This window comes from Eutrigla gurnardus (genome assembly GCF_963514095.1).
Source record: "Eutrigla gurnardus genome assembly, chromosome: 12".
NCBI classification, from domain to species: domain Eukaryota; kingdom Metazoa; phylum Chordata; class Actinopteri; order Perciformes; family Triglidae; genus Eutrigla; species Eutrigla gurnardus.
Genome location: NC_139926.1, coordinates 4,150,730 through 4,174,113, shown reverse-complemented (window position 1 = coordinate 4,174,113; position 23,384 = coordinate 4,150,730). Strand labels below are relative to the sequence as shown.

The 23,384-nt window shown below is 42.7% G+C and overlaps 2 protein-coding genes across 2 annotated transcripts in view; one reads left to right on the top strand and one right to left on the bottom strand.

The window, feature by feature from the left end:
- The first annotated feature begins 328 nt into the window (after nucleotides 1-328).
- LOC311022521 (putative ribonuclease ZC3H12C) lies at nucleotides 329-6,965 on the top strand. The gene is made up of 5 exons (XM_084023815.1): nucleotides 329-1,081; nucleotides 2,441-2,580; nucleotides 2,681-2,915; nucleotides 3,187-3,293; nucleotides 5,356-6,965. The coding sequence occupies exons 1-5, from the start codon at nucleotides 357-359 to the stop codon at nucleotides 6,852-6,854; spliced, it is 2,706 nt and encodes a 901-aa protein (XP_083879941.1). The 5' UTR covers nucleotides 329-356; the 3' UTR covers nucleotides 6,855-6,965.
- Nucleotides 6,966-17,302: 10,337 nt separating this feature from the next.
- The window catches only part of LOC311022291 (radixin), a 51,152-nt gene continuing 45,070 nt past the window's right edge, over nucleotides 17,303-23,384 (bottom strand). Inside the window, exons 14-15 of the mRNA XM_084023443.1 lie at nucleotides 22,870-23,079; nucleotides 17,303-17,486 (exon numbers count right to left, since the gene is read on the bottom strand). Coding sequence (XP_083879569.1) covers nucleotides 17,322-17,486; nucleotides 22,870-23,079 — 375 coding nt within the window. The 3' untranslated portion in view covers nucleotides 17,303-17,321. The remainder of the gene's footprint in view (nucleotides 17,487-22,869; nucleotides 23,080-23,384) is intronic.

The following is a 23,384-nucleotide window of genomic DNA, read 5'->3' as shown; positions in this document are numbered from 1 at the left end:
CTGCTATCTGACTTCTGTTGGTCCTAAAGTAGTGTTATTATGGTCAGGCTGGCCTCTGAGCAAGGCCAATGGTGTTACCACAGAGAGATACTTAGTTGGTTGCAATCCGTACCAACATCACTACATGCCAATAAATCCTACACACTGTTCCTTTACGACTCAAAACACACTGCCTACTATCACTTTAATACAGTCCTCATGAATTAAACCAGTAAAACCAGTAATTTCTTGTGTCTCCCTCAAGCTTCACTCCAAGGACCAGTCAGTGAGCTGTGAACTACCAGCAGTAACGGTGGGGTCTGTCTGGTGCCCAGGAGGTCAAGGAGGGCGTGGAGCTGGATGTATGAGACAGCTTCATGGGTGTGAAAGACCATGTGGAGGATGGGACAGGCCACATCCTCAGCCTGGGGCTGGATCTGGCCTACCTCCATGTGGAAGGTGCTGAGCGGCAGGTCGGCTTGGGCACGGTGACGGGTGCTGGGGATATAGGGGTCAAAGTTGGAGCCCCGACTAACAGTATTGGTAGTAGTAGCACAAGTTTTAGTACTAATTCAAGCTATAGCAGCAGTAGTAGTTGCAGTAATTTTTCTGACAGTGACGATGAACGGCTCCAGAATGGGTCTGGTTCTGAATCTCAACACCCTCAGCAGCATCAACATCACCAAGAGTCCTCTTCCGTCAGGCTGGACCTGACACCAAACCGATCCCCTGGAGATCTCCCACAGCCAGAAACATCATCTCCCACTAACCCTGTCACAGACTACCGCACCAAGGTGGAGTTTGCTCTCAAGCTAGGCTACCCCGAGGACCTGGTGATGCTGGTGCTGAGGAAACTGGGCCCAGATGCACTCATCAACGACATCCTGGGCGAGCTGGTCAAACTGGGAACCAAGACAGAGATGGAGCAACAAGGAGGTTCGACCGTCTCCAAGTCTCCCTCCTCCTGTTTGTCATCCTCTTTGGCCTGCACCTCCTTCAACTCCTCTCTGGACTCCTGTCGGCTGCTGTGTCCTGCCCAGCTACTGGAGGACAAAGAAAACCTTCGGCCTGTTGTTTTGGATGGGAGCAACGTAGCAATGAGGTGAGGAAGACGAGCCACACTCTATGATGATGATTAGTAGACTAAAGCAGTTAATTCATCTGCCTGCAACTATGCTCTGCCCTCAAAAATATGTGACAATGTTTACTAACCGAAAATAGCTTTATATCAGGGGGCAACCTCCCCCTCAGTCTAAATCTAGTCACTTCAGTCCACTAGTTACAAAATATACAAGATGGCAACGGTCAAAATAGAAGATGGCAACAGCCAAAATGACAAACACAAGGCTCTAAAACCGTAGGCAACAAACCAATGGGTGACATCATCTTCTTATATACAGTCTATTGTTGATGTATTTTTACTGCGTGCAGAAATAGCTCCTGAAATGAGCATGCTAACCAGCTAGCCCCGTAACGTCCTGACTTGTATTACCACTTGTGACCTCAAGAGGCGATATTGGGTAACTGTCCAGTCTGTCCTCAGTACAGCATAATGCTAGAAATGCATCATCCCCATCGCTGTAAAACACGTTGTTTTCCTGTGGTACGGCACACCTGGTGTGCTTTCCTTTTAGATGTGCAAAGTAAAATGAACAGGGTCATTGGAGATGTTTTAGAATGTATTTATATTAAATGTAAATAATGTAAAGTCGGAATATGCACAGATGTCGGAAACTAGATTATTTGCAGAATATTTATTTTCATTAGCCATGCAAACAGCTAATATTGTCTTTTTTGGTATAAGGGGATAACAAGTGAATATATTGTGCACGTAAACATAGGGCGCACTCACACCAGGGCGGGGGGAGATCCGAGTTGAACACTGAGCAATAATGAGAGGTATGGCCTATCGATTAAAGCCTACGTCATGTCCACATTGCATACCCGTGCATCTCTTCCAAGCGTGCCGAGGCCGAGGAAGCGGACCGTCCTAAGTACGGAACGGAGCGCTAACACTGGCCGAACAATCCGGACTTTGGGCTCATTCGTGCCTGGGCACGGTCCGGTTGGTTTGAGTGCTCCCATAGTCTTTGTCAAGTTTCCTTTTTTTTCTTCTTTCTTTTTTCCATCCATCCATTGTCTACCGCTTATCCTGTATTCAGGGTTCTTTTTTTTTTTTTTTTTTCTTTTTTTACAATTTTATGTCTCATCAGATTTAAACATGAGTTTGATTCCTAGTCATTACAGCTCATGTCAACATGTACTCACTTAAAATGGCACTAGCAGCTGTCAGCAGACTTTTTTTCTTTTATATCACTGATGAGAACAAACGGTTGTTCAGGCAGAGTAAAACCATTTCAAAGTGATATCAGGTTTCAATCCTGCGTTTTTAATTATTGTGGTCTTTGGTGTGTATTCGTATCACTGATTGTGAGTTTAACATATCTTTCTGCTCTTGCAGTCATGGAAATAAGGAAGTGTTCTCCTGTCAAGGCATCCAGCTGGCTGTTGATTGGTTCTTGGAGCGAGGTCATCGTGACATAACTGTTTTTGTCCCTGCCTGGAGAAAAGAGCAGTCCCGACCTGATGCTCTCATCACAGGTAGGAGCTATTAGTGATTCCTCAGCTTCTGCTTCAATAGGGAATGACACATTTATCAACTTTTCAGTTATGTTCAACTGTATCCCTGCTCCTCCTTCAGACCAAGAGATCCTTCGGCGACTAGAGAAAGAGAAGATCCTTGTCTTCACTCCATCTCGCCGTGTGCAGGGACGCCGTGTAGTTTGCTACGATGATCGCTTCATCGTCAAACTGGCCTACGAGTCAGACGGCATCATTGTTTCCAACGACAACTACCGTGACCTAGCCAATGAGAAACCAGAGTGGAAGAAATTCATAGATGAGCGTCTACTGATGTATTCCTTTGTCAATGACAAGTAAGCAACTCATAACAAGCCGGTATCCCTCTAACTAACATTAGTTATCTGAGGTCTTCCTATTTCCTCACCAGACATTTTCATTTCCTCTTTGGTGTTCTTTTGATCTTTTCTACCTCGCTTCACTTCAAACTCCATAGAGTATACAATATACCACTATACCTCTATAGGTGAAATAAAACAAGAGACAGCATGTCTCTTGTTTTATTTCACTGATCTGTTGTCGTAGCAATGTTTTGGGGGGGATTTAATCTACTATCTGTGCATTCAGGTTCATGCCACCAGATGACCCACTGGGACGACATGGACCCAGTCTGGAGAACTTCCTGAGGAAGAGGCCGATTATTCCTGAACACAGGAAGCAACCATGTCCTTATGGTAAAAATGTGCTCTTCTATTTGTGCCAGTGGAGAAACTTCAAGTATTTGAGAGAACTAATATTTTTAAAAACATCCATCTTTTTATATATATATATATATATATATATATATATATATATATATATATATATATTAGGGCCGGGACTCGATTAAAAAAAAAAACGAATTAATTAGAGGCTTTGTAATTAATTAATCGAAATTAATCGCATTTTAATCGCATATGAATTTGACCTGAGAACAGTGAGAAGTAATTTTTAGATTTTTAGTATACCATTGAATAATGAATGAATACATAAGCTTTAGCAACAAAATATTGTTTATTTTTGTTGAACCAAGTCCAACAGGCCAGGGCAATTTTTGCCATTAAGTGTAGCAATAGCATCTGGTGGAGTGTGGGTTGGGTGTGGGTCCTTGTACTTGAGTCAGGCTGACGTCCACGCTAGCTAGCACGCTAGCGTCCAAGTAGCAAATGCAAAACATTGAGGTGATACTTGAGGCTCGATGTGCTGCGGTGATATGCAAATTCCTTGTTGCATAGCTTGCACACAACCATGTTCTTATCAACGCTTCCATCCGTTCATTTTTTATAACAAAATTTCCCATCCACGGGGCCAACCAAAGCGGTCTCATCAGCTTCTTCTTTGTTCATGTTCACTGTGGTTTGTTGTTGTCTGAAGTCATGAATGCTAGTTGGTGCTCCAGTATAATCGGTCCGCCTGAAACTCATCCAGTGAGAAACGTTCCGCAGTGCAAAAATAAGTGCAATTAACGCGTTCATTTTTGTATAATTAATTAATCTTAATTAACGCGTTAAAGTCCTGGCCCTAATATATATATATATATATATTTACATTTTATTAAACAATTTCCATCACATACAGGAACAATAGACAGTACCAGGACAACTAACACATTGATGACAAGACCGAAAATTAGATGTGTGGTGGGAGGTTACAGTGATGTGTGAGCACAGGAACACATGCAAGGAAGTGGTCTGACAACACATAGATTGCTCTAATACATAAATAGACCTTTCTTTTTAACAAAAATGTTTCTTTACGGGGAAAGGATAAGATGGGACCTGGACTGAAAACTGAGTCTGGCCAGGACATTTTTATATTATATTACAAAGAGAGCAGGGTGTATTTTAAAATGAGGAATATTTGCTGTTGGCTGCTTTAGTCAGTGATACATGTCCAATGGTTTAATGCCGTAGTCACACCAAACATAAAGGGAATTTTCGCCTCATGAGTTTGACTGTGTCATCATTTGTTTATTTGCATCACTTGTGCTAGACATGCCAGAAAGGAGGCGGGCTTACCTCCATGTACACACCAACAATGCTACATCAATCATTGAAATAACCACTATCGCTGCTTTGTACATGTTCCAGTCCCAGATACACCAGGAAACCAAACGCTGTCCTGTCTGAGTTCATAACATCACCAAGAATTTCACCAAGCTGTATTCATTGGATTTAGCAAGACAAATGTTTACCACAGCTGGATGAACCCAAAAATAAACAATTAAGCTGTGATTTAATAGCAATAAACAGATCAAAAGATGCTGAAATAACTCCATAATGATGGTTATCAGTAAGAAGTCTGAAGTCATGCTTTGTTAATCTGTCTGCAAGATGACAAGCCAACAACTTTTAAAATGCTTGTTTCTGAAATAGGGAAAGAAACACACACACACACACACACACACACACACACACACACACACGTGGCACGTAACAATTTCTACACCAAATGTGACTCCTCTCACAGTGGGGGAAATAGTTTCAAAAAAGCATACATTAACACAAAATGGCTTACTCAGGCTAGTTACAGATGTAATAACTAATCCTGTATTTTCAGGGAACTTTTTCTTTGTAGGATACACACTCACTCACTCACTCACTCACTCACTCACTCACTCACTCACAAATATGAAAACATCCCATGATTCTCCTGGGGGAGATAAAAAGATGCATTATTTACCAACAAATTATGTTATAAAATATATCAATTTCAGCACATCATTGACAAATGATATATATTTTTTCATTTTTCTAGGGAAGAAGTGCACATATGGCCACAAATGCAAGTTTTACCACCCTGAAAGGGGTAGCCAGCCTCAGCGTGCCGTGGCTGATGAGCTCCGTGCCAGTGCCAAGATGTCATCAGTAGCTTCTAGAGGCTTTCTGGAAGATACCTTCATGGTGAAGAGCCAAAGTTCTGGTCAAGCAGAAGGAATGGCTGAGGCCGAGCTAGGTCGGGGAACTCCAAAAAAACAGTCAAACCCCAGCCCTAGGAGCTCCTTCGCTGACCTCTTGGAGGACAGGTTTCAGATACAGTCCAAAGTGGAAGGACGTAGGGGAAGCAACAGCAGCAGCAGCAGCAGTAGCTGTAGCAGCAGCTTTCAAGGATATCCAGCTCCAGGGGGACCCCATTCAGCAGGAAGCTTTGACCGATGGGAGCACCCTGGGGGAAGTGGTGGAGGCAGCTTCAGGGTTGCTGCAGCCTCTAGACCAAGCCAAGCTGAAACTTACCACAGATGCAAGTCTCCAGAGCTGGGCTACAACTCACTGGCAAAGGCTTACTCTAGCCTCAGTCTGGTAGTGCCACAGAGTCCTGAATGCTTCCACGCAGCTGACCTGCGTACTGCATCACTACTGTCCGACTGTAGCAGTGAAGGCAGTGTCAGCTCAGACTCTTTCTCCCCTGACCCCTTGTTAGAAGATGGCCCCAAATGCCACCATCACCACCACCACCATCCTCACCACCATCATCACTGCTCTGGCCAGTACAACCACCCAGTGAGCCGGATTCCCCCTGGACTGGGTCAGCATGCTCCACATGGCTGTCCTGTTCCTCAAGCGATGCGGAGTCAACATGGTTTTGGCCTGGAAGACCCTTCATCCTCTGTTGCCTCTCCACGTACCTTCAAGTCTCCTTCAGCCTGCATTCCACCACACCTTCAGCATCCTTTGCTGAGCAGCTTCCCGGGGGAATTCCCAGCTCGTCCACACCAAACATCCACTGCTCATTCCCACTCTCAGAGCTCCCCTATAGGTCGCAATTTCATGGGCTCCCTTTGGGATGAAGGTGGGCTCCACGACTCCCAAGGGTACAAAGGGTCACCACATACTTCCCGCATAAACCAACAACCACAGCATCAGATAAGCTGGGACCCCCATTACCAACAGTCCCCTAAGCCTCGATATGACCCATATGACTTCAAGAGCCTTCCAGAAGTCCATGAGAAGGTTTGGCACTCTCCTTGGGGCAGGCAAATCCATTCATCACCCCTTGGGCTTTCGGCATTGAGTCGTTCACCACTCCCCCTTCCATCCATCAGTACCCACAACAGCCACCTGCCCCCAGTGCCCCAGCACCAGGAGCCCCCTTCTTTGGGCCGATACCAGGACCTTAGGGAGAGGGTGTTTGTTAACTTGTGCCGCATTTTCCCCCCAGATTTGGTGAGGATGGTGATGACCAGGAACCCTCACATGGTGGATGCTCAGGAGCTTGCAGCTGTGATTCTAATGGAGAAATCGCAGCATGGTTCTTGAATGAATTGGCTAAGCTTCATCCTCACTGGGCTCAGGTCTGCAGGTTTATCCAGCCAGTCAGGTTGGACATACACAAACCAAAAGCACAAGACATAATGCTCCATAAGCTGTTAATGCACTGCTCAATGTCATTGCAATGAAGATCTCTCATTCATTTTAATGGTATCTTAAAAATGGGGAAATCCCCAAATTGCCATATTTTTCTATAAATATGCCTGCTAGTTCAGCACTTAAGATCAGGAAAGGTTGGGGATTAATGTCTGAGCTCAAGCTTTGACACTGGTGTGCTTAGGGAGGTTGTTAATGTGTTTCAAGGGTTACATTTTAAATTAATTAATTTATTATGTTTTAAGTTATTTACATATTTTTATAATTATTCTGTTTTTGGCACTTTTTTGTTATTGCTACTTTCCCCTTTGGCAATCATATCAGGGTATTAGTATAGCTCAAATTTCCATCTGAGTGAAATACTTCTATTTTCCAGTCACGGGGGGATGTAAAAGAATATACTTAATCGTAAAGCATCATCATATTCATGTATTCCTACAGCATTTTAAAGCTTGAATTAGCTCAACAAACAGATCGAGGGTTTCTTTCTATGCTGACAGGTGGCTGATCAGATGCTGTGGTGAGTTTTAGTGAATTTCCCCCACAGGGAAGTGAAACTAAAGAAGTTAGCAAAACTCCACTCGAAAACCCCAAGCCGTTGTTCACCTTTCAACAATTTCCTTTGCTAGGATAACCCTGTCAGCTGACTTCACGGTTCAGCTTTCAGTACTGTTTTTTGTTTTTAAACACACCCTCTGTTCTTTTCCATCATTAAAACATATCAAAATCATGACAGTGGCTGTAGAAAGCACCAGAAATCCTGAGGTGGAAAAAAAGATTGGTATTTTTTATTTTAATTTAATATATATTAATTTATTACCTTTTTATGTGTGTGAATGTCTAGCACGAGACACAGGGTCTCCTTTGTCAGTAGTGACATCACAAGGAGGGTTTAGCTGCCTCAAACAGGGTTTAACTCGTTTGTACCCTTCCATTAGATCAGCAGTGAAAAACAAGAACCGACTGACATGGGTTGGGAAACACCTTCTAAAAACTGTGATCTTCCCTCAGGGTATGTTTCTACACATGTAATATCACAACAGTGGGAACACCTTGTAGGTTTTAGCTCTACAAACTATTCTTAGAGGCACTAATAATCTCATTGGTTAAATTAACGAGAAGCACTGCAGACAAATGCATTGTTTTTCATGAACCTTTTTGGTTTATCTCACATAATTATGTCCAAAATACACATTTAAAAAGGAATACAAGTTACAGATTTAGCTGTTTGTTATTAGCATATGATGATTCCTCTTAAATTTACCAAAAGTTACCATAAGATTATGCTTAATTTTAATATTTAAACGATGTATGATAACTTTTGGTTAATATCAGCCAAAAATGTCCACTTCTGCAGCACTTACATCCAACCACTTTCATTCTATATTAATTCAGCCTGATTTACACAACATTGTATTCCTAAAAACATTGAGAAAATAGATTTTGTTTATGACAGAATGTTCAGGTTTATGGAGTGATACAAAGGAATAATCCAAATTCATCTGTAAAAACCTTTGATTTTAAAATATCAACAAAATGAAACAAGAATTGTGAACCTGGCTTTATCCAATGTTCAGATTTCTCTTCTGGAAATGTATGAAATTAGCACATATTTAATGCTTAATTTGCCTATTTAAACATCAGGAAACAAAAAAAATAAGTTATCAACTGTGGACGTTTCATGATGATATCTATTAGTTATGCTTTCCCCTATTTGCCAGAAGTGTCTCCACTAAATGCAAAAATATAAGTGGTCAACGACTTGATCAAATTACCTAATAATTATATTAATAATAATAATAATAATAATAATAATAATAATAATAATAATAATAATAAGAAGAAGAAGAAGAAGAAGAAGAAATAGCAATAAGCTAATATGATGTGTTTAAACTTCTATTCAGTTCTTTAAGGTAACAAAGAGCAATGTTCTGTCCAAGGACTGCAACTTAAAATACTTTCAAAAGTATTATCAAATATCAGTATTTTTTCAAAACAACTATCTTTCCTCTTTTTATCTGCATTCACTTTCAAAGTGTTTTAGGTTGTTTTCTCTTAATGTGAAGCACCTTGAACTACATTTGTTTTATGAAATCAGAGATAATATCCTTATTTTAATTATCTCCACCAATGGGATTATTTTAATGTCTGAGGAACTGTTTGTACTGTAAACTAAACTAAAACTAAATGTTTGCCCGGTTAGCTCGTAGACAGATGACACCTCTCTTTGTTGATACAAATTGTATCATATAAACTTTTCAAACAAGATCATTGTTTAAAATGAGAATATTTAAACAAAAAAAATATTTTGTGTTGAATATTTTGAGTATTTGTGACAAACTTTGTCACCTTTGGTCCTCAGCCTATATTTATATGGGGGTTTTTATTCCCTTTTTTCCAAGTGCAGGAAAAAAATGCACTTTTTAGAAACATTTATTGTTTCTATTGTCAGTGAACTGAAAGCATGGTACTGTGTAGCCCAAAAACAAACCTGAACAGGGTCGAGTTTGAACGGCCTGACCGTGGTGAAAAGCAAATATCACACTGAGAATCACCGTCGTTAAAAAGGTGTTAAAAATACAGGTGTGGTTAAGATAATGTGTTTGATTTCTCTCTGGACATGCTGAAGCTTGTTAGTGTCACACCTCAGAAGAGAGGTCAGAGAGGTTTTAATGAGCTTGCTACTCATTTTTGTGCCACAGCCTCCAAATCTTTCATCATGCTTTTCCCAGAAAACTCAAAACGCCTGGTCTCCGAAAAGGTTACATTCCTGCACAACAGAACTGCATTGTGAATGAGGTCTGAGGGAAACATTTTGTTGTGGATGACATTTGCTCTTGACTTTAACACTACTTGGTTTTAAATGAGTCTGCAGAAGTCTGTATAGGGTGGAGGTCTCAGTGGTGGATGTGTCAAAAAAACAAAGGACTTTCACCAAGGAGACTGTAGTTCATGTCCTCAAAGTTGTTTATTTAAAAAAACAAACATACTAAGTACTTTTGTTGCATTTTTTTTAATTGCATAGACATTTTATGTCAAATAACGACATTTTTCCTTAACAAAAAAAAAACAAAAAAACAAGACTTTCACGAGGAAACTGCTGTACGTATCCTGTTAGATCAAAGTACTTTTGTTGTCTAAACGTAATCAAGTACTTTTGTTGCCTAAACACAACCAAGTACTTAAATAATTATATATATTATAAATAATTTCATGCCAAACCATGTTTTCTTTTGCTAAAACTAACCAAGTAGTTTAGTAGCATTTTTTGTTTTGTTGTTTGCACGAAAATAAAAAAATACCTTTCCCTGGAAAAGAATTGACAGTAGTAGTTGACTGGTACGGGAATGTAATGTTGCAGGAGACTGGGTTGATCAACCACACATTTCTCTCAGGAACAAGTCCTCAGTGATTCCCGTGTGTCCGTGGATTTCTCTTTTACTTGTGGCGTTGTGCTACGGTGTGACGGCATAGCTGAGGTGAGCTCACCCTGCTGGTCTGGCTGGCACCGTGTGCTAGTTAGTGTTCCCCTCCGACAATTGAATTCAACAGACCTCTAATGACGTTAACATTCCTGTGGATATTGAAACTATTTTTCTATTATTGTGAACTTGTTAAGAGCTATTTTTCTAATTATACATGTTTATCTGCAAGAAGAGATTGTAGTCGGAGTTGCTGAATAAGGGACTGTAAACTTTTTTAACTGTGCTAATGCTGTGTTTGGTTTTCTCCACAATTGCTACTAGATGGTGTTCAGACTGAATTTGATTGAGCAAAACTTACCATTGCATTCTTTCTGTTATTGTTTTTTTCTCTGTTTTTCAGTAAGTTCTTTGGCTTTGAAAAAATATTGTTTTATTTTTGTCAAAATTCCAACATTTTGTCTGCGTATCAACCCCTGCAAGTGTAGCAATGAGCTGGCTCGCTGGCAAGCATCATGTAAAGGCCTGTTTTCACAGCATTAGTCACATTAACGATGGCTTTGTTCACGTCAAACTTTTCACTGACTACATTTACATGCACTTAATATTCCAGTCATTGCTTTATTCTGGAAGATAATATACCTACTCAGCTGTTTACATGACTAATAGAAAGGAATATTCCACTAATATTCCTTTACATGCAGCCTTTCATATTCCCATTAACATACCGTTAGTTCTCTTCCTCTGTATTCTTCCCATCATCCATCCATTTGGGCAGCTCACGTCACATCCTCATCATCCCACGTCAGCACCGCTCACTGCTGTTTGACGGGTCCATGCCCTCACAACACGTCAAAACATGGAAAAGTGAGAGAGCCAAGTCTGTTCATTTTGCTCCTTTGGGTCAAAATCAGTTTAGTGAAAGTTCTCCAGTAATGGTGGACCTGTTGTGAACACGGCCTACCACTCTCATTCCTTCAACCACCTCCATGAAGAGGTTGGTGTTGTGATATTGTAATTATACTTTTCATGTGGCCATGCATCTACTCCAGCTTTACTCACTGTTGTCTAGTAGGTTTGTGTACAAACACAGAGCAAACAGGAAAGAAGACGCAATGTAAAAACACCATCTGAGATGCATATAGAGAATATTCTCTAGGTCCAAAGAATGCTGCTAAAACAGATTATCCAAACAGAAAATTATGTTTCCATGGCACAGATTATATTAGGAATAATGTTATATTCAAAACAATAGCAGAATATGAGTGCAAGTAAAGGTAGTCAATGAGCCATGACTGTATAAAGTCTATTTACCACTGGACAAAAAAAACAAAAAAAAAACACTAACATTTGTGTTTTCTCTGTAGAAGGAAAGGTTACAGTAGACTTTCATTCTAAGAACAAATAACTCAAACTCTGTCTGTCTGTCCAAGCAGTACTTCATTAGTTTAAAGGAGATGGAGACTGCATAAAAAAGAATTAACCACATTCATTTTTACTGGCCTCCATGCTGCTTTCTTGCTTTGGGTTTGAAGACGAGTAAACTTCACTTGTCTCTTCAAGCAGATATGAATAATCCTCCGTTTTACACACTCACAAAGAAATAAATTATAATCCAGAGGAGTATCCAAAAAATTATTCAAAATAATGCAAAAATAACGTTTAAGTGTATACGCTCTTCTTTGTACACATTTTGTGCCTTAAACTTGCATTCTCTCTACTGGCCAACAAGTCAATCAAGTCTGATTGAATGGAAGTCTATGAGAAAAGGATCCTATTTTTCACTTGATGTGTTATCTCAGTTAACATTCTAAACATGAGTTTATGGTCTCAATCTCTAGTTTCAAGTCTTCTTCAATCCAGCATGATGTTCATTTAGTACATTATGGTCCATTTAGAGTCCACCAGACCAGAAAGCAGGGGATGCTTTAGGGGGTGTGGGTACATTTAGATTGACACCATCACAGCGTCGCTACCATTGTTACCATTGTTACCATTGTTACAATTGTTACCGTCGCTACCGTCGCTACCGATTCAATTAACCAATGAAATGATTTAACACTTAGCTGTAAAGGGACCTTTAATTATGACGCTAACTTTGTTAACATATTGGCGATTTTAAATACCTGCATATACATGTTCATTTTGGTGGGAAAAGGGTATATTTTATTATTTACACCTATGCTTGTTGTACTGTTTTGCGCTGTGGTCAATGATTGAGTTGCCTCTGTTCACTTGTCTTCATGTGATCAACCTTCATGTTCAGTCTGAACCCACCTGTAAGAAATTATGTGTCTGTTTTTATGCCATTTTGTAATGTGTTGCTCTTTTGAATAAAATGGCTAAAATCCAACTGTCTTATCGAACAGGAAAGAAATGTAAAATATCGATAATGTCTCTGTTTATTACAGTTTATTCTCACCTTTTCTTCTAATGTGCTTTAATACAGCTTCTTTCTGCAACAGAAATAATTAAAGCGCCACCTCTTCAGGGACCAAAGCCAAGTAAAGCTATTTTTTGCTTTCCAATATTTCACATTTCTCAGGTCAATGGTGGTTATATGAAACCAAAATGAAAAAGCAAGATATTAAAGTGTTTGACCATTGCTGCTGTTTTGAATTCCATTCCAAAAGATGGTCCAAAGCTATACATCTGTGCTGATTCATAAGGAATATTAATTAAACCTTGTAAAATGCCGTTTCAAAAGTTAGCAAAACTAAGGCATTGCTTTAAACTTAAACTATGTACAGAAGGTGCTCAGTCCAAATACATTTTTAGAAAAAACAAACTTGAGCTTCAAATGAAATTGGGTGAAATGCTTTTCCATTAACTTTACCTTGTTGTTAATGTTGTCTTTGTCCAAGCCGTTTCTGGAGTGGGTCTCTTTGTGCTACAGGGCTCAACGAAAGCCAAAACAAGAAGCTTGGATAACAAACCTGTCATATCTAAAGAATTTGGGAAACAAAGTGAGACGCGTTGACTGTCCTTGTGTGTGATGTAAAAGTGAGCAATAAAAGCCCAACTCAAGCTTTCATGTGTTCCTCGTTAGTTTGCTCATTGGCTCAATGTTACGGTTATGTTTACACCCGCCTCAAATGATGCAGCTTAGTCAGCACTCCTTGGTGTCTGAAACTGACACTCATTTAGCATTCGTATGTAACACAGCCACCTGCTGCATTATTGGTAGTGCTGACAGTGTTTACCTGAGGACCAACTGGTGCTACGCTTTCACGATGACGCTGTCGGACAGGAAAACCTGCTGAAAACCCCACCATCTCTACTGAACTCACTTCTGTCCACGTTCTCCCTCTCACCTGCCACTACCCCTACAACTGGACGTTTCTCCTATATGCTATTATAAGGCTGATAGGCCTATACAACATACAACCTATAGACCATAGTGGATTAACTCCATTTTGCTCTAACTCTCTGCTTCTTGTATTAAGTGAAATGACTACAATGTATATAGGGTGGACAGAGCTATAGGGGAGGTGAGGTAGGAATACATGTTTAAACTGCTTTCTCTGTGTCTCAATGCTCAGTGCTCTCAATTCCAAGAAACTTTGAATTTCTGGCTCTCACCACACAGTTGGGACGAAACGCCATAATGTGGTTGGGATTTATAGACCACCTTCCACCATTGACACAATGGGCCCTAGTTTCGTGGCGCAGCGCAGGGCTGCGCAGGATGGCGGAGCCGGCGCAATGCAAGTTTCGACCCTCGCAGCCTTGCACACGTCAGTTTGGCAGTTTGGTGGATCGCCTGCACCAAGATGGGTGTGGCGGCGCAGCAGGGGGAGGCGTCACAGATTCAGCTTGGCGTAACGGAAGTTTCGTGGCTAAAAGCCTCGCCGAGACTTCGCCGAAAGCTCGCCAGCTCCAACCTGGTCTACTTTCGGCGCAAGGCGCAAGGCGTAAATAAAGTCCATTCATTCAATGCGAATCACAGCTGGCGGAGTGGAAGTTTGGCTGACGGCGCGCAGTGCGTACACGTCACCGAGATCTCACAGGCAGGTTTCCACAGTTCCAGGCACATTTAAATGCAATAAATAATCACAACAAACACTATTTAATGCAACTAATTGAATCACCACGTGAATTTATATCTATATAGATTGTCCCGTCACATCTGACGTCAGATCAAAGGCAGATGGCACGCGTAACGGAAACTCAGCCTCTCGGACCAAAACATCTCCCTCTCTCTCTCCTGTTTTTTATAATATCGGCATTGTTATTATTATGATACGCACGCACACCGCGTGATGAGCGTGGTGGGAGCGGCGGCGCTGCTTCTGTCATCGGGTTGTCAAGTGACGGATCTTGCACTGAAGGTGCGTGTCCACAGGGGCGATTTTAAACGCGAGTGGACGCGCCGCTTCCCAGTATTGCACGCTTGGTGGGCTGCCACTAGAGGATGATTGACAGGCGCTCTCCTTTAAACAACACATTTTTGCGAGCATTCCCGAGGCGGCGAGTCGAGCCCGGCGCCTCTGATTAGCATAAAGTAGATTCAACTTCAACTTTAGGCAAATGAGGAGCAGCCAACTCGCGCGCCATCTCTCGACATTCGCCGCGACGCTACCAGAATGCATTGCACAGCTTTTCACATAGACAATAGGCGAATTCGACTTGATGTAGCCGCCTGCAGCGTCTCCTCCTCGTCTCCCACTCACGCCTTCTTCTCCTCCCTCTTTCCCACTTGCGCCGGTGGGCGAGACGGGAGGTGTGCCTGCGCGAGTGCGCGAGCCTGCGCGGTGCACGAAACTTGCAAAGTCCAGGCGGACACACCCCGTCGGCGCGGCGCAGGTGCGCTGAAAGCTGACTGCGCCTGGTCTACGAAACTAGGGCCCATTAGCACCCCCATTGACTCAGTAGGCTGATGATGAACTCATTATATTAGGGGATTTTAATGTTCTAAAGGAGGTAAGCAGTGGCCTAAACCTGTCCCAGTTAACAACAGACCTTATATTGACAAAAAAAGGTCGACAAAATGCAACCTCATTAGAATCATTCATGTGATTGTTTGTTCATATTGCTGTCAGAATTTTGAAGAATAGACTACGATTATATTTAATTGTTGGGAGGATTATAAATGACCGATAAAGTTGCAAATGAGGTTTCAACGAGGTTTAATGGACTGTTTCATGGAACTAACGTGACATACAGTAGGCTAATATTAACTCAACTTAACTGTAAATTAACTTAACTTTATGTCAATTTTAAGGATTTATGTTTTCTATATTCCAAACATCTACTACTCTGCATTATTGTTTTGTAATTTAATATTTAATATTATATATTATTTTAGTGTAATCTCAGCTGCTGGTTCAATTGTACTACGAGAATTACATAAAGGTTAACAACAAAGGTTAACATGCAAAACTTACTGTTACAAAATGCAAAAATGAAGCTGTATGTTAATTTTACGGACATTAATAATCAACAAAATCAGTTGTTCTTGCTGTTATTTTAAGGATTCTTCTGCTGTGACCGTGGCAGTGTAAAACATCCAAAATGATGGCACATAATCATTTGTTATTGTCTTCTCATGTTATTGAGAAAATATGTCATTATGTTGTTATATATTGACCAATGTACATGGCCATTCATGACAAACAGACTTTACGCAGTGAATTCATTGAATTTTATAACCACATTATGCGACAGGTAAGAATATACTCATATCTACTTGCTCTAACCTCAGTCAGGACTTCAAACCGTACTGTAGCTGCATTGTTGGAAATATAAATTAATTCTTTATTGTGGAGCAAATACATATATGAACAAATGTCTTCATGGATGGAGAATGCCAGTACAGAAAAAAATGTAAAATAAGCCAATGTATTTTCAATCACAACTTTTAAGAGTTAACTGACAGCCATTCAAGAAGATAGAAGTTAGCTGATATGTGACATAACTGATCAAACACAATGAGTGTGTCCCAATCCAGTGTCCATCTGAGACAAGACTGTCCCATCTCAGAGACTCCTTCAAATGCAGTCCAGAAATGTGGCCTTCTTTTCCTGATTCAGAGGAACAAACTAATGGATCCTTCACGGCCAAAACTATTGCCAGTGACAATGGGATTTTAATCAACATGGCATCAGCAGCCTGAGATATATCCTGAAGCATATCCTCCATCATAATAAAAAATAAAAGGAATAAAATATACCTCTTCTATGCTCTTTATTGTCATCTGCAGCTGGTTGCTAGGCGATGGAAGCGGCCAATGATGGGGGTGGGAACAACTGGGCACACAAAACTTTCTGAGACGGCTTGTTTCGCTGTCCTCAGAAGGATGCAGACGCTGACTTTGGACACGACTACTGACAGCAGAACTCAACAGGCTAACTCTTCAACACAAAATGACAAAAAGTAAAAGTAATACTAGACGGGAAGGAAATGAGACAAATAAGGCGTGTTTAAAAAAAAAAAAAACATGATTTCAATTGTTCAACTGATGATGAAAACTTAGGTTCAGATATATTAAAGCATTAAGCTCAAGCATGCCGGCAACATCAGCAAGCTACAAATGGCTGTTTTATTTTGTTAAGCTTGATACCAGCCAATTTGTTCTCTCATTTTGTCTGACGATCCAATTATCATACATACAAGCATTAAAACGGTCAGTACTGTAGAAGGTAGAAGTCCAGGTTCATGACAGGATATGTTACTGGCTATTTTCCCGACAGGTTACCGGACGTGTGCTTAGTTGGGTTGGGGGCGGAGCTCTAAAAGCTTGGCCAACCGCTGCGAGGCAGAGCTTTGGCGAGGCTGAAGCTACATAGCCCGTCAGCCGGTGTTTTCTCCTGGATCGAAAAAAAAGAAGCTGGAGTTCCTGGGGTGGCAGCAGGTTTTGGGCTTTACAAGGAAAGTGAGGCGTTGACATGGCAACGAGACTAACTCTGTTTTTCCATCTTTGTGTCCACCCATCTTCTCACATGGACTCAAACTCGTCAATGCGCTGCTTGGTGTTGCCCTGGCGGATCTGGCGCAGGGTTTTGTACTTGTCTCTGCCTGCCCTGACGTTCTCGGCATGCAGCATGTCGTTCTGTGTTTTCTTGGTGTCATCACGGGCCTCAGCCAACTCTGAACTCAGAGCCTGGAGAGATAGATAGAGAGAGAAAGAGAGGGAGAGAGAGAGAGAGAGAGAGAGAGAGAGAGAGAGAGAGAGGGCGGTTAAATGAATCATTGCATCAGCATTCAAAATGATCCTCCAACACGATGAGATCAGTGTTGTATAATCTCCAAGGGAAAACCTTTGACCACTTATTGGTCTTGGTCACATTCGGCATCATCCTGCAGGTTGGGTCCAAATGAGATCCTGGTTCAGACTACATGAGATTTGTGTTGGTACAATGCTCACAATGGTAATTAGGTTGATTATTCATAGGTTAATTGAAGGTCAGGGTTACTCTTCACTAATACTCATCTCTCCACAGCCCACAACAGAGATCCAGATCACACCAATAGCAACATGTTGAGAGTGGTTTAAGTGTATGAATGCATGTAACTGTATTTGTCCATGGGGAGGCGCTGTTGCGCTGGATGTGGTCATGTGTCGCGTGGCCTGAAGGGAAAAACACTGCATTTTTTCTCTCTCTCTTGTACCTGGCTCTCACGGAGGGCAACATGTTCTTGGGCACCGAAATAAAGTATGCCGGTTGGCTGAAGAGACACCGTTCTTCTATAGAATTATTATTCCGCTGTAGTAGGCAGTGAAGCCTACCAGTTAACAGGTTATGGGCCCAGCAACCGAGAATAATTCTAAAGTTTGACGGACACAGGCGGCGAAAGCTAGCAAGGTTGCGCTAGCATACAGAAGTGTAAAAGAGCTAGCTTAGCATCGAGTACCCGGGAAGCTAAAGCTAGGCTAAAAACAAGTAAGAGCTACAAACACAAAAAGCCATGGCGACAGGAAGCAAGACCAAATGGCCCAAGTTCGACTGGAGAGCAGAGGAGTACGAGCTCTGGGAAGAAAGGATGCTGTGCTGCATGCACGGAGTGGGGCTGAAGCAGACAATCCTCACAGAGCCAGCTGGACCGCTAACGGAGGAAGAAAAGGCTAAAGACGACAAGCTAAACGCGGACGCCTATTGTGCATTGGCGCCGCTACTTGACAATACAAGCTTGGGACTGATATTCAGAGACACAAAGGACAATGGCAGAGAAAGTCTCAAAGTGTTAAGAGAACACTACATCGGAAAAGGTAGGCCCCGGATTGTCTCCCTGTACATAACCATGACTGCGTTGAAGAAGGCTGAAAGCGAGACTGTAACCGAATACATTATCCGAGCTGAGCAAATCTTCACAACGCTTAGGAGTGCGGGTGAAGCACCGAGTGAGGGACTGATGATGGCAATGGTGATGAGGGGGTTACCGGAGAAGTACAAGCCGTTTACGCTGTTGGTGACGCATGGCTCAGCGGACATGAGGCTGGCAGAGTTCAAGACAAAGCTGCGAAATTTCGAGGCTTCAGAAGATTCAGACCCTGTCGTGGAAGAGCCGGGAGAGAGGGTGCTCAGGGCTCAAGCGGCGCTGCGGAAAAGGACCGGGCCAGCGGAGATGGTGTGTTGGCGTTGCGGAGAAAAGGGCCACAGAAGGGATGACTGTACAGAGAAGGTTTGGTGCAGTTTTTGCAAAAGCAGGGGGCACACAGACAAGGTGTGTAACAAGAAGGAACGTGAACGTAACACCCGGTGTGCGTGTGTCCATGATGGCGGGGGCGGCGACGGTGGTGGACGTAGAGCAGGTCGTGGACCAGATGGCGCCACGGGAGAGGACTACACCTTCCGCGCGCAAACAGGAGATGCCAGCCTCTCAGAGCAACCGCAGGAACGGAGAAAGGGACTGATCGTGGACACTGGCGCGACGTCCCATATCATCAATGACCGGAGCAAGTTTAAGAACTTCGACAGCACCTTCAAGCCAGAGAGACATTGCATGGAGCTCGCAGACGGGAAGCGTACAGCCGGAGTGGCACAAGGCAAGGGGGATGCACAGGTATGTCTCATAGACAGTGAGGGGCGCCGGTGTGCAGTGACTTTAAAGAACGCTCTCTACATCCCCTCATACCCCCAAGAACTCTTTTCAGTGAAGTCTGCTACTGCTCACGGTGCAAAAGTGTTCTTTGATGAAGGTAAAGATGTCATAGGGATGCCAGATGGCACTAGGTTTGATATTTATGTATGTAAGAGGATGTACTACTTACAAACCGAGTGTGATGTAGGTGATGTGTGCCATGTTAGCTATGATATCCAGACCTGGCACGAAGTAATGGGTCACTGCAATTACGATGATATCTTGAAGCTGCAGAATGTAACAGAAGGCATGCACATTAAAGGTGCAAAGCGTAAGCCTGATAAAGAATGTGTAGTGTGCATAGAGGGAAAGTTTACTCAAACGAGGAACAGAGATCCTACTGATAAGGTAAAGACACCACTCGAGTTGGTGAACACAGATCTAGCTGGCCCAGTAAGCAATCCGTCCATAGACGGTTACAAGTACATGCAGTCTTTCACAGATGTGTATACAGGGACAGTGTCCACTTACTTCCTGAAAGCAAAAAGCGATACAATCCAGGCCACTGAGAAGTATCTGGCAGACGTAGCGCCCTACGGCACTGTGAAATGTATAAGATCAGACAACGGGACTGAATTCACTAACAGAGAATTTCAGACACTACTGAGAAAGAACAAAATCAGACACGAGACTTCCTGTCCTTACTCCCCGCACCAGAACGGGATAGCTGAAAGGGAAGGGCGTACTCTATTCGAGATGGCAAGGTGTATGCTTATTGACAGTGACCTACCTAAAAGTCTTTGGCACTATGCCGTCCAGGAAGCAGCCTATACCAGGAACCGGTGCTTTAACAAGCACACTGGCACTACCCCATATACTGCAATGACAGGTAAAAAGTGTGATCTAGCCAGGATGCATAAATTCGGGTCAGTGTGCTATGCTTACCAACAAGACAGAGGAAAGCTGGATTCTAGGTGCGAGAGAGGACTTTTTGTAGGACATGATAAGGGCAGTCCCGCCTACCTAGTCTACTACCCTAGCAGAGGAAAAGTGCAGAAGCACAGACTAGTAAAGTTTGTTACCAAGACAACTTGTGAAAACGAGACTCAGACACTGGAGCTGGGACTGGACCCCAATGTAGGTTGTGACGAGAGAATAGAGACCCCACAGCCTAGTATACTGAGTACAGATGTACAGACTGATGGTTCACAGTCAGCACCGCAGGATGATGGTGAGAAGCACACTAGGGCGACGCCACATGCCTCAGACAGTGGGAGATATCCCAGCAGAGAGCGTAAATGCCCGGGGTACCTGAGAGATTATGTGTCAGAAAAGACTGATGACGATGATAGTACACTCACTAGTGTAGATTATTGCTATCGAGCAGTCTGTGGTGTACCCCTGACCTTTAAAGAGGCCATGACATCAACTGAGTCAGAAAAGTGGAAGAAAGTGATGGACGAGGAGATGAAGTCCCTAGAAGACAACCAGACCTTTACCCTGACTAAATTACCAGAGGGCAGAGAAACAGTGGGAGGAAAATGGGTGTACACGATCAAAGGTGACATTGACGGACACAACCAGTACAAAGCTAGGTTTGTAGCGAAAGGATATAGTCAGAGGGCAGGGATAGATTATGGCGAGACCTTCTCCCCAACAGCCAATCTTACAAGTATACGTGTGGTAATGCAGATAGCAGCCCAAGACGATTTAATCTTGCATCAAATGGATGTAAAAACAGCCTATCTGCACGCCCCCATTGATCGAGATATCTATATGGAACAACCTGAAGGTTACGAAAAAGAGGGAGAAAAGCTAGTGTGTAAATTAGAGAAATCAATTTACGGCCTGAAGCAGTCAGACCACTGCGTCTACACAAAGGAGTCGAAGGACGTAGGAAAGGTAATAGTAGTCATCTGGGTGGATGATCTCATCATCGCGGCCAGTAACAGCAACAGCCTAGAGGAAGTGAAAAACATGTTTTCTACCAGATTTAAGATGAAGGACCTAGGTAGTCTGTAGTGTTTTCTGGGCATGGACTTCAGCCAGTGTGATGGCTGTGTGAAAGTGACACAAAAGAGATATATTGAAAAGATACTGGAACGTTTCGACATGCAGGAGTGTAGAATTAGAGAAACACCATGTGACCAAAAATTAGAATACTCAGAAGATGTGCCCAAAATGCTTGACGTGAAGAAGTACAGAGAGGCTGTCGGCAGTCTCATTTACTTGACAACCTGTGCACGTCCTGACCTATGTTTCGTAGTGAGCAAGTTATCCCAGCATTTTGCTGACCCTACAGACGAGCACTGGGTTACAGTGAAACATGTTTTGCGTTATCTCAGAGGTACTGCAGACAAACAGCTCTGTTTCAGAAAGAGCGACGAAGATCTAGGCCTACGGGCTTAAAGCGATGCAGACTGGGCTGGGGACGCTAGCGACAGACGTAGTACCTCCGGGTATTGTGTGAGTCTGGGTAAAGACAGCTCCTTAGTCTCTTGGAAAGCCAAGAAGCAACCCACGATAGCGTTATCCACATGCGAAGCCGAATACATTGCCCTAGCCCTAACAATACAGGAGTGTATTTATCTGGAGCAATTACTGAGAGGTTTAGGTACCTGTGAGTATAAGAAAACTATTGTCTATGAGGACAACCAGGGGACAATTGCACTTGTTAATAACCCGGTGTGTAGACAAAGGTGTAAGCATGTGGACATTAAGTATCACTTTATTAGGTCCATCATAAGGGAAGATAAGATGTCACTTGCTTACTGTCCCACAGACAACATGGTGGCGGATGTCATGACAAAACCAGCCTCCAGAGTTAAGCTGAGGAAATTTGCTGGAGTCATGTTTGGTGTGTAAAATGTTGACACTTGACATTGTCATGTTTTTGTTTTGTTTTGCTTTGTTTATTTGAATTATGTAAACTCTGTACAGTATCCATGTCATTCATAAGTGGGAGTGTTGAGAGTGGTTTAAGTGTATGAATGCATGTAACTGTATTTGTCCATGGGGAGGCGCTGTTGCGCTGGATGTGGTCATGTGTCGCGTGGCCAGAAGGGAAAAACACTGCATTTTTTCTCTCTCTCTTATACCTGGCTCTCACGGAGGGCAACATGTTCTTGGGCACCGAAATAAAGTATGCCGGTTGGCTGAAGAGACACCGTTCTTCTATAGAATTATTATTCCGCTGTAGTAGGCAGTGAAGCCTACCAGTTAACACAACATTTTATTGCAATGGCAGAGTTTCAACCAGTAGGGGCAGCACTATGTATATTTATAACACACTATGTAGAATTAAAAAAACGTTTCACTTAAATGTCAAGATTTTGATCTGAATTCATCAACAACATGAATACATACCAGATACTTTGGTTTTTACCTTTTAAAAAGGTGGTTTGGGGTTAAGTTACTGTATAAAGTTCAGGTTTTATTCCCCCATCTATCCACTCTGGCTCTACCTGTAGCTGTTTCTTGACACGTTCGTTCTTCTGGGCCTCCGTGATGCGCTCCTCTTCACTGCGGTGGCTGGAGACGCCTTCGCTGAGAAGCTCGGCACTCGCCTCGGCATTTGTTTCGTCCTCCTCATCATGTTCTGCCGCAGGTGGAGATGTCATGGCTGTCTTCAGCTCATCCCTGGTCCTCTCCAGGTCGTCCTGTGCCGACAAAGCCTGGAAAGAACACACATGCTGCTGTTTACAGACATGAATACAGAAATATATGGAAGGAAGAGGAAACAAAGGGCTGAGGTCACATAAGGCTGAGGGAACCTTGGGCTCAGGGAACCTTGGGCTCAGGGAACAAAGGGCTGAGGGAACATAGGGTAGAGGGAACATAGGGTAGAGGGAACATAGGGCTGAGGGAACATATGGTAGAGGGAACATAGGGCTGAGGGAACATAAGGCTGAGGGGACATGAGGCTGAGGGAACATAGGGCTGTGGGAACATAGGGTAGAGGGGATAGGGCTGAGGGAAC

Excerpts from the sequence above, each read along its gene's own strand:
- LOC311022521 (XM_084023815.1), top strand. The coding sequence starts at position 357 with ATGGGTGTGAAAGACCATGTGGAGGATGGGACAGGCCACATCCTCAGC. Across the intron at positions 2,916-3,186 it reads TATTCCTTTGTCAATGACAA|GTTCATGCCACCAGATGACC; the intron begins GTAAGCAACTCA and ends CTGTGCATTCAG. Across the intron at positions 3,294-5,355 it reads GAAGCAACCATGTCCTTATG|GGAAGAAGTGCACATATGGC; the intron begins GTAAAAATGTGC and ends TCATTTTTCTAG.